Source organism: Physeter macrocephalus, chromosome 8 (assembly GCF_002837175.3).
Source record: "Physeter macrocephalus isolate SW-GA chromosome 8, ASM283717v5, whole genome shotgun sequence".
Classification (NCBI taxonomy): Eukaryota; Metazoa; Chordata; class Mammalia; order Artiodactyla; family Physeteridae; genus Physeter; species Physeter macrocephalus.
In genome coordinates, this window is record NC_041221.1 from 72,597,500 (window position 1) to 72,608,933 (window position 11,434).

The following is an 11,434-nucleotide window of genomic DNA, read 5'->3' on the forward strand; positions in this document are numbered from 1 at the left end:
CTCACGGGCTCTAGAGCACAGGCTCAGTAGTTGTGGCACACGGGCTTAGTTGCTCCGTGGCATGTGGGATCTTCCCAGACCAGGGCTCGAACCTGTGTCCTCTGCATTGGCAGATGGATTCTTAACCACTGTGCCACCAGGGAAGTCCAGCACTACCTACTTTCTGTCTATGAATTTGACCACCCTAGGTACCCACTTAAGTGCAACCATACAATATTTGTCTTTTTGTGACTGGCTTATTTCATTTAGCTTGTCATCAGGGTTTATCCATGTTATAGCATGTGTCAGAATTTCCTTCCTTTTTAAGGCTGGATAATATTACATTGTATATACTTAACCACATTTTGTTTATCCATTCATCTGTTTTGGACATTTAAGTTTCTTCCACTTTTTTTTTTTAACACCATTATTGGAGTATAATTGCTTTACAATGGTGTGTTAGTTTCTGCTGTATAAAAGTGAATCAGCTATACATATACATATATGCTTCCACTTTTTTTTTTTTTTTTTTTTTTGCGGTACGCGGGCCTTTCACTGCTGTGGCCTCTCCCGTTGCAGAGCACAGGCTCCGGACGCGCAGGCTCAGCGGCCCTGGCTCATGGGCCCAGCCGCTCCGCGGCATGTGGGATCTTCCCGGACCGGGGCACGAACCCGTGTCCCCAGCATAGGCAGGCGGATTCTCAACCACTGCGCCACCAGGGAAGGCCCGCTTCCACTTTTTGACTGTTATGAATAATGTTGTTATAAATATGGATATACAGATGTTTCTTAGAGATCTTGCTTTCAATTCTTTTGGGTGTGTACCCAGAAGTGGAATTGCTAGATCATATAGTAATTTTGTTTTTAATTTTTTGAGGAACTACCTTACCATTTTCCACAGCAGCTACACTATTTTATATTTCTATAGCTTTCTCCACATCGTTGTCAAACCTTGTTGTTTTATGCGGTGTTTCAATAATAGCCATCCTAAGGGGTGTGAAATAGTATCTCATGGTTTTGGTTTGCATTTTCCTAACAATTTGTGACTTTAAGCATCTTTTCATGTGCTTTTTGGCTATTCTTCTTTGGAGAAATGTCTATTTAAAGCTTTTTTAAAATCTCTTTTAGCTCAGATTTCTTTTATCCAGGATATTGGAAGACTTCCTCTGAAGCGACACTTTGGAAGGTAAGCTGCTCATTTTAATTTTCAAAGAGCTGTTACTGAAATAACCACCAAATACCTTATGTATTTATTCATTATACAGTCAGTAAATGTTATCTGTAAAGGCCAAGAAATACATGTTGTACCAGTGATCAGAGACCATGTGATTGCATTTTAGACCCATCTATTATATATATTACATGTAACAGCTATTTTCACCATCTCAGAATGGAACATTAGACTAAATAGAATCATTGAATTACAGAGGCAGAGGAATCTTTAAAATCCTTGAGTTCAACAAATTTTGCATAGCTGAAAACCCCTTTTCAGCTTTCATGCCAAGAGGTGTTCTTAGCCTATATTTGGAGACTGCAGTAATCAGGAACTACCTCAAAAGAGCACTGTCTTTTTTATTTCTTTATCACAGAAAATTCAGACAAGTAAAAAAACAGAGAGATAAATCTACATCTATACTGTTCATTCTGTTGCAAAATGGCTTCTGGCCTAATATCAGTGATTAACACAGTGCTTGTAGTTCATTTCTACTTGGCTTATTTGTAAGGTCAAATTATGCACTCAGGTATTCTATAAAAGGTTAAAAAGTGCTTGCTTCCTGGTTGCAAGGATAAAAGTAAATGATAGAAATGGCATCTATTACCCCTTCTACTAGTTCTCCTATTCCTGGTCCCAAATGGAAAACTTGCTTATCTGGGCTTTTTTTTTCCTCTGCCTTCATAGATTCAGTAAAGGCCTTTGTAGTGTTAATGGTTTCTTCCTTATAATGACTTAGCTATTGGGAGCCCATCTTTCCTTTTACAGAAATACCGTGATGGATGGATCTTACAGCATCATCCTACTGGGATGTGATCAGGGCTCAGACCTTTTATAAACTTCCCTTTTCTCCTCACTTCCCTCTGAATCAAAGAAGGACCAGCTGTTTTCACTGGCTCCTTTCCCCACAAGATTATGACATCAAAATCAAGGGAAGACCATTGTCTTCTATTGTCTTTTTCCTCCTAAGATGTAATTAAAAGAAGGGGAGTCACTGTTTTATTACTGGTTCAGCTACTTGATCTGAATTGGGAGGCAGGATTTGTCAGTGCTACTTATTACAATGACTAGTACTGTTGTCTTTCATTTATAGTGATCATTTTAACATTAGTGACCATTTTAACATTATCTTTGATTTATATTGATAATATTGAACATTAATACTTAAACTTAACATTTAATATTGCTATTTAATAGCTGCATAATTTCCTATAATTGAACCTACACCTTGTTTTGTTTTGTTTATTATTTTTGGCTGCGTTGGGTCTTAGTTGTGGCACATAGGATCTTTCGTTACAGCGCGAGGGCTTCTCTCTAGTTGTGGCACGTGGGCTTCTCTCTAGTTGTGGCGCACAGGCTTAGTTGCCCCGTGGCATGTGGGATCTTAGTTCCCTGACCAGGGTTCAAACCTGCATCCCCTGTATTGGAAGGCTGATTCTTAACCACTGGACCACAAGGGAAGTCCTCCTACACCTTGGTTTTGTACATTTAGCTTGTTTCCAGCATTTGTTGTCACAGCCTTCCTTGAAGCTAAATCATCATGCATATCAAATACTATTTATGTAGGATGAATTCCTAGAAATAAAATTGCTGGATCAATGGATATACACGTTTGCCCTATATTGCCAGATTGCTTCCAAGAATATTTTGCCAATCTTATGCCCACTTAACAGTGTTTCAGCCTGTTCTTTTCTCCTCTTACCACCACTGGGTTTTATTATTTTAAAAGGTCTTGGGCTTCCCTGGTGGCGCAGTGGTTGAGAGTCCGCCTGCCGATGCAGGGGACGCGGGTTCGTGCCCCGGTCCGGGAAGATCCCACATGCCACGGAGCGCCTGGGCCCGTGAGCCATGGCCGCTGAGCCTGTGCGTCCCGTGTGCTCCATCCACAACAGTGAGAGGCCCGCGTACCTCAAAAAAAAAAAAAAAAGGTCTTTGCCAGTTTGAAAGATGACAATATTATTTTAATTTCCATTTTAAAATTACAAATTAGGTTGAGCAATTTATTTAGTAACCATTCTTCTGTAAGCTTTCTGTACATGTTTTATGTCTGTTTTCCTATTCCATTTAATTCTTTGTAAGAACTCTTTACTAAAGATATTAACTTGGTTGTGTTGTAAGTTGTAATGATTTATTCAGTTTGTCATTTACTTTTTAGTTTTGTTTATATTGTTAAATAAACCGGACCACCTGGCTAAACAGCACAAGGAAGGTAAATGAGAGACTACAGGAGAGGGCTTCATAATCACCACAGTCATGGTGTAATTTAAAGGAATCCCCTCCTTTGATTATTATTAATGCCTGTGTTATGAATCTGGCAGATTGAAAATGGAAGCCCTGACTGACAGGGAGCATGGAATGATAGACCTGGACAGTGGAGATGAAGCCCAGCTTAGTGGAGGGCAACCTGCAGAGGAAGCGCTGGGTGAACGCACTCAAACAGCTGAACCTGAAACCTGTTCTCTTCCTTTGAGTCAGGATAGTGGGAGTGAACTGCCTGCCAGCCAGCCTCAGCCCTTTTCAGCCCAGAGAGACATGGAAGAAGAAGACATGATAATAGAAGACTATGAGAGTGATGAGACATAGAAAGCAGCCTGCCCATGAGATTGTTACTTGACAGATTCATATTCGTTTTATTCAGTGGTACTTGAACAGAGATAATAGACTTTTCAGGTGAATTAGTTTCTTAATTCTTCACTCTTGTAGTATTGCAGCACAGAGAACTGATTTCTGTCATGTTGAAGTAAATAGAAGATCAAACCTTCAAATAATCTCTTAAATCTTTTTCTCTAGTATTTATTTAGTCTTGTGAGTGGTGTTGGGAGAGGTCAGTGTGTATGAAGTGTGTTTGAACATTATGCCAAATATCAGAAAATGTGAAGGAATAATTCAGAATACAGAAACTCTGTGGGTTGTAAATAAGAATTATAAAACAGTTTAGGATGCAATTAAGAGTGTAAATAAACTTTGTGCCTTATTCACAATTTCTCTCTGGTCTCTAGCTTCTTCAGATACCATTTTTATATGTTGTACAGTGGAATATTTTAGATACTTTCTGGAAACTATTTACATAATTTATATCAAAATTAAAATGTTGAATTTGTTTTGTTTCTCCTGTCTTTCAATGATTCTTAACACGCACGGTCTGCCATCTGTCACTGGGCATAGTGCGTAAGTCTCCTTCATTCAGTGCCAAACTTTTTCAAAAGTAGAAAGGAAGGGGATTGCAACCTTGCGAAGAAAACTTTCCGGAGGGTTTGCTCTCACCCTTAACGACCTTTCCAGAGCTCTCCTAGCTGTTGCCTTGAGGTGCGGTGGGGGTGAGGGCACCGACCCGCCCGGGCCCCAGGCGGGAGTCCGGGCCTGACAAAGCCAGGCGGGGCGAAGTTCAGCTCGGCCCGGCCCCGCCCCCGGCTCCCAATCCCGGTTTCAGAGCCTCGGGCGGCGGGCGCGCACTTCCCGGCAGCTGCGCAGGTGAGCGGGGCGCCAGGGGTGGGGCCCACGTGACCGGGACGTGGGCGGAGAGGGGCCGGCGGACCCCAGGGAGGCGCGCGGCGGGGAGGCACCCCTCGGCGTCCCTCGGCCCCTAGGAGCGGCGCGCTTGCTGCGCGGCCGGCCACTACCTGCGCCCGAGGCCGGACGCTGGCGCGGTAAGGGGTGCGGGGCTCCGGGGAGAGCGGGGGCCTGGGAGGCCGGAGGGCCCCTCGGCCAGCCAGGTTTCATTCGGCGGACACAGGTGCCGGGCGAGACGCGCCCACCCCGGGCCGCGAAGCCGCGGTCCTTCCGGGCGCGGGGTTATCCCGGCCTAGGCACGTCCGGCCCGACTTAGTTCCGGCCACTTTGGGGACAATCACGGGAGACGAAGAGTGTATTTTCCCTGACGTGGAGACGCGCACCTGGGTGGGCAGAGCTGAGGACTGAGCGAGGTTGGTGGGTCGGGGGCGTAGCGCCGAGCCGCGGCCTGGGGAGGGACCCCCGACGAGGATGCTCTGTATTCCCGGGCACTCGCTCGAGGGTTCAGTTCAGAGCGCAGGGTATTTCCCATCCCCCTGGAAACCCAGAAACGTCTGAAATCGGCCCCTTTCTCGGGGCCAGCAAAACTTTAAAGCCAGCTTAGTGGTGATTCTGTTGGTGTAAAGGTGACCAACTGGATTCCTATAACACTTCGCTGGGGAGAACGATTTCTCCTCCCACCGCTTTGACTTTCGGAGATTTGTGTGCCAACAGAATGGAGTCGGGCCCCGGGGACTGGAACAAAACAAAGACTCTCTGCCTTGGCGTGCTAATTCTAAGTGGACTCTCAGTGACACCCTGAGAGATGCTAGGGGTATCCAGACATTGAAATGTAAAATACAACTATTATTCCCTTCCAAAATTACATTATTTGCTATTGCACAATTCTTCAAATTTGTAATTTTGGCTTTTTATTTAAACACTGATAAGGTGATCTAATTCAAATAAGCCACATTTCACAGGTGAGCATGAATTAAATCCATTACAGTGAAGCATACTTTTGCCAGTGAGTTAAATTAAGCAACCGGTATCCTTTAAATGCCTGTATATCAGAGATATTGAAGGATATGTAAAACTTGCTAAAGTAATTTGTTGTGCTTTTGCCTCTACTATTTTTAGGAAAATGTATTTCAAGAATTATAGTAGTACTCTGCATTCCTAGAATTTAAATGTTTTTAGACAACAGGTAAAGCGATGAAAGACAAAAATAACTGCTAATTGCTATCATTATAGAAATTTTTTTCTATACTAAATTTTTTCTCCTACTTTGCATTGGGCACCATGCTGGGACTCAGTTAATTCTCTAAAATTGGAGTGGCCCATTAGAAGACCCTAGAATTTAGACCTCTTCTCCATCTCCACCCAGTACCCAGGTGATTGTATTTAGTCTGTGGTAGTATATACCCTTCTGTGGGTAGACTGCCTACTTGATATCTTTACCTGGACTTCTAACAGGTATCTCAGACTCTCTTCAGGCTGCTTCTCCCAGGACTAAGCTGGAGGGTTGGAGAAATGTTGCAGATGCAATGATCTGGTGTCTGGGATTTGCTTTAAAGTAATCTATTGACAAAAGGAAAAAGTAGAGGGTATAGACGAAACAAGATTGGTCATAAATTGATAATTATTGAAAGTGGTTGATAGGCACATAAGGGCTCATAATACTGTTCTTTCCACTTTTTATTGTGTTTGGAAATTTCTAAAATAAAAATTTTTAATTCCCTGAACATAGAGTTTAACCTCTTCTTGCTGTCTAAGTTGCTACTACCATGGTCCATTGGATTACAGTTGGACAACACAGGTTTGAACTGCAGGGGTCTACTTATATGCGTTTTTTTTTTTTCAATAAATATGTACTGACTGCAGTGCTGCGTGGTCTGCAATTGGTTGAATCCGTGGATTCGGGACCACAACTACATATTACCGACTATAAAGTTACACTTGGGTTTTTGACTGCGAAGAGAGTTGGTGCCCCTAACCCCTATGTTGGTCAAGCGTCAACTGTATTTCAGTGGCCTCCTAGCCAGTCTCCCTCTTTTCACCCTTTTCTCCTGGAATGTACTCTTAACAGAGCACCCAGAGTGATCCGGTTAAAATAAGTCATATCATGTCAGACCTCTACTGAAAATTTTCCAATGGCTTCTCACTCCCAATAGAAGCCTAAATCTTTCTAATGATTTTTATTCATTTATTTTTAAAATTTATTTTATTTATTTGTTTATTTTTGGCTGCTTTGGGTCTTCATTGCTGTGCGCGGGCTTTCTCTAGTTGTGGCGAGCAGGAGCTACTCTTTATTGCGGTGCGCGGGCTTCTTATTGTGGTGTCTTCCCTTGTTGCGGACCACGGGCTCTAGGTGTGTGGGCTTCAGTAGTTGTGGCACGTAGGCTCAGGAGTTGTGGCTCAAGGGCTCTAGAGCACAGGCTCAGTAGTTGTGGCGCAGGGGCTTAGTTGCTCCGTGCATGTGGTATCTTCCCAGACCAGTGCTCAAACCCATGTCCCCTCCATTGGCAGGCAGATTCTTAACCACTGCACCACCAGGGAAGTCCCTCTAATTATTTTTAAGCCCTAACGATTCAGATGGCCTCAATTCTACTACTCACCCTCTCACTCACCCTGCTGCTGCCTCCATTCCTTAACAGTTCTCGAACATGCCAGGCACTCCCACTTTAAGGCTTTTACACTAGCTGTTCCATCTGTGTGGAACACTTACCCCTTATACCTGCCTGGCTTCCTCATCTCCTTCATTTCTATATTCAGATGTCATGTTCTCTCTGAAGACTATCCTCGTCACTCTGTTTAAAATTATAACACCCTGTCCACACTGCAGTTCTTATCCTCTTTCTTAACTTTGTTCCTTGGCATCCGATATATTTCACTTGCTTTATCTATCATCTGTCACCCCCGCCCCCCCACTGGAATTTAAGCTCCGTGAAGGCAAGGATTTCCATTGGCTTTGTTCACTGATACATCTTCAGCAAGCCTGGTGCATGGTAGGCACTCGATAAATACTTGTTGAGTGACAGATCTCCATTTTACAAAGTAAAACAAAACAAAGCCTTAGGAATTTCTAAATTGTTCGACACCGTAAAGGTGGGATTACCAGCTTTAATTTTGAGACCTTTACAGAGCCAAGTACAATGCCATGTGTCCAGCGAGTCTTCAGTAAATACTCATGAGCAATTTGAGGGAGAAAATCATTGTGCCTTAAACCTAGTAGTTATATTAGCAAATAGTTTCCTTTTTACATACATGTCCAGGTCATTGATTTCATGAAGGAAATCAACAGGTTTGATAAAAAGTGCTTTTTCTATGCTTTATTTTTCAGGTGGATTGAATACCCTGTAAGATACTTTTTGAATCTTTCCATGGCAACAGCAAGTCACCTTTAAATAATTGGTCTGGAAAGAGTGATGTCCATGGCCATTGCTGCGGCTCTGTGCTGTACTTTCTGGGAATCTTAGCCTTTGGTTATTTTTGTTTTTTCTGAGAATTCAATTTTTTATATCTAGTATCAAGTGTTATACTATTAGAGTGGAAGAAGCAACTCCCGTAATGCGACTTCCCGAGTTAGAAAAGGGACTCTCCACTCCCTGTGTTTATCAGACTGCTTCTCCTGGGCCATTCCAAAGCAGACTTGAGTTAATGAAAGTGAAGAGTATTTGCTGACCCATCACATTTGGGCATGTTCAAACTCTTAAATATGTTGATTTAGATATTTGAGGAAAGGACTCCACTTGGAATGTGTTAGCATCCTGTATGATTAAAATTTAGTCTCATTTTTGGTTTTTTGCATTTTGTTGTTTATAGGGCTCATAGGTAAATTCAACTTATGTTTTAATCAAGAGCTAAGATTTAAAATTTTGATTGCCCTTAAAATCTCATAGAATGATTAGTAGATCCCTGGCTAACATAATTGTTACACATGTTTAAAGTGTACATAATTTATGTTGTCATTTTTATATATCATAATAATTAGATATGATCATGTTGGTTTCCTGAATATGATCATTTGCTACTAAGTGAATAAAACCAGCATCACTGAAAGGATAAATAACTAAGCATAAGTGATAACTTTAATCTTGGCCCCAGGTGTGAACATCACAAATGTTGTCAAATGACGGAAGATCCAGGAATCAGGACAGGCACTACGATGAGGTCCCAAGGGACTCAGGCTATCAAGATGGCACCATAAGAACCTTCCAGACTCTTCAGGACAGTGAGCTGGCTGTGAGCGCTGATCCGTTGCCACCACCCCCTCTCCCATTACAGCCACCATTCGGCCCAGAATTCTACTCAGGTGACACAGAGGAACCGGCCATAGCGCCAGACCTCAAGCCTGTAAGGCGCTTTGTCCCTGAGTCCTGGAAGAACTTCTTCAGAGGGAAGAGAAAGGACCCAGAGTGGGATAAGCCGGTGTCAGACATCAGATACATCTCCGATGGAGTGGAGTGTTCACCTCCAGCCTCTCCCGCAAGACCAAACCACTGTTCACCCCCCAACTCCTGCGAAGATCCTCAGGGTGGGTCAGAAGGCAGCTGTCGTTCCCGGAAAGAGGCCGAGGCGATGTTTCCCCATGATCCCTACGGATCCCTAGGCCGACGCACACACACAGCCCGAACCTACAGTGAGAAGGTGGAGGAGTATCACCTGAGGTATTCCTACATGAAGTCATGGGCAGGCCTGCTGCGGATTCTGGGTGTGGTGGAGCTGCTTCTGGGGGCCGGCGTCTTCGCTTGTGTCACAGCGTACATTCACAAGGACAGCGAGTGGTATAACCTGTTCGGATATTCACAGCCCTATGGCATGGGAGGCGTTGGTGGCCTGGGCAATATGTATGGGGGCTATTACTATAGTGGCCCCAAAACCCCTTTTGTGCTTGTGGTTGCTGGATTGGCTTGGATCACCACCATTATTATTCTGGTGCTTGGCATGTCCATGTATTATCGGACCATTCTTTTGGACTCAAATTGGTGGCCCCTAACTGAATTTGGAATTAACGTCTCCTTGTTTATCTTATACATGGCCGCAGCCATAGTCTATGTGAATGATACCAACCGAGGTGGACTCTGCTACTATCCATTATTTAACACGCCAGTGAATGCAGCATTCTGCCGGGTGGAAGGAGGACAGATAGCAGCGATGATCTTCCTCTTTGTCACCATGATTGTTTATCTCATTGGAGCTTTGGTTTGCCTAAAGTTATGGAGGCACGAGGCGGCTCGGAGACATAGGGAATTCATGGAGCAACAGGAGGTAAGGGATTTCATGATCTTTGTTCTTTCTTTCTGTTTACTCCCTCCTGAAATATGTATAGGTCTCAAAACAAAGCTGTTGTTGTTTTTAAAGGTCTGAAGTTCCAAAGGCCCCACTCAGCATCTGACATGCTCTGACAAGGATAACCCACTCTGGTGTGTCATTTGTAGAATGTTGCAGGTAGACCCCAGATGTGTAATACAATATATAGTTTGTCGGTTGCAGTATTGTCTGTCCGATACCTAAGGGGAAAACAACTACTGAATTTCTACAAAGAAGAAATGATGATAATACCTGCATAAGATTATATAAAAGCCCTATTAAAAATATTTTTTTGGAATAGTAGCAAAAATGTTAGAGTATGTTCTGCTAACTTCATTATTCCCTGAAATAAGTTGATGTTTTGCTTTCTTCTTCTAAGGAGGAGTGTGTAGTAGAATTTCCTGTGCCTCTGAAAATGTCAGTATTACCTTAAATATTTTCTTAATTTTAAGTCAACTCTTACCGTGCATTTTTTTCCCCACTTTTCCAAAGACTTCCTAGGTACAATGGCACATGGTGTATATTGGGCAAAACTATAGCTAAAAATAAAATCCTTCCTTATATACTCAATAACCTATGTATTTACTCACTGACCTATGTATTTTTTTAATCTTATTCATAACAACAGCAAAAGACTTGACTAACTTTATAATAGGTACCTTATGTATTCTACACAGAACCCCATACTCTAGTGTCATAAAATACATTTATCTTACTAGAATTTGACATAGATTCAGGTTGTTTCTAAAAATTTATCTCAGCACTGTAAGCATTTTTTTTTAATTTATTTATTTAATTTATTTATTTTTGGCTGCATTGGGTCTTCATTGCTGTGCGCAGGCTTTCTCTAGTTGAGTTGAGCAGGGGCTACTCTTCGTTGCGGTACGTGGGCTTCTCATTGTGGTGCCTTCTTTTGTTGTGGAGCGCAGGCTTAGTAGTTGTGGTGTGCGGGCTCAGTAGTTGTTGCTCACGGCGGGCTCTAGAGCGCAGGCTCAGTAGTTGTGGTGCACAGGCTTAGTTGCTCCACGGCATGTGGGATCTTCCCGGATCAGGGCTCAAAGCCATGTCCCCTGCATTGGCAGGCGGATTCTTAACCACTGCACCACCTGTTTTTAAATTTACATCTGTGTGTACAAAGTAAGGAACTTTAAATTCTAATCAGTGTAAAATCCAGATAGTGAAGCACACACTTCCTTATAATTTTATGTAAGTTTAATAACAACGGAGTTCTTAATATCATTTCAAATTCTACATGAATATGACTGTTATCAACAGTACTTTTATTTCTTTTCCTTTTCTCAACAAAAATTTGTTTTTATAAGACTTCACATAACAGTTAATTAAACTTGAGTCACCTATGATTCCTGTTTGTGTGTTGCTGTAACTTCCTAAATGTTAAAAGACATAATGGCATATAGCTTTTTTTTTTTTTTTTTTTTT

General features: G+C 42.5%; 2 protein-coding genes across 4 annotated transcripts in view; both read left to right on the forward strand.

Annotated features, from left to right (window-relative positions):
* RAD17 (RAD17 checkpoint clamp loader component) overlaps positions 1 to 4,291 on the forward strand; it is a 30,620-nt gene extending 26,329 nt beyond the window's left edge. For all 3 annotated transcript variants that reach the window (XM_007129945.3, XM_007129947.4, XM_055086609.1), the window contains 2 exons: positions 1,108 to 1,165; positions 3,511 to 4,291. In XM_007129945.3, coding sequence (XP_007130007.2) covers positions 1,108 to 1,165; positions 3,511 to 3,775 — 323 coding nt within the window. In that variant the 3' untranslated portion in view covers positions 3,776 to 4,291. The remainder of the gene's footprint in view (positions 1 to 1,107; positions 1,166 to 3,510) is intronic.
* Positions 1 to 11,434, forward strand: part of MARVELD2 (MARVEL domain containing 2) — a 43,572-nt gene that overhangs the window by 4,738 nt on the left and 27,400 nt on the right. The window contains exons 2-3 of the mRNA XM_024126328.2: positions 1,108 to 1,165; positions 8,789 to 9,952. Coding sequence (XP_023982096.1) covers positions 8,804 to 9,952 — 1,149 coding nt within the window. The 5' untranslated portion in view covers positions 1,108 to 1,165; positions 8,789 to 8,803. The remainder of the gene's footprint in view (positions 1 to 1,107; positions 1,166 to 8,788; positions 9,953 to 11,434) is intronic.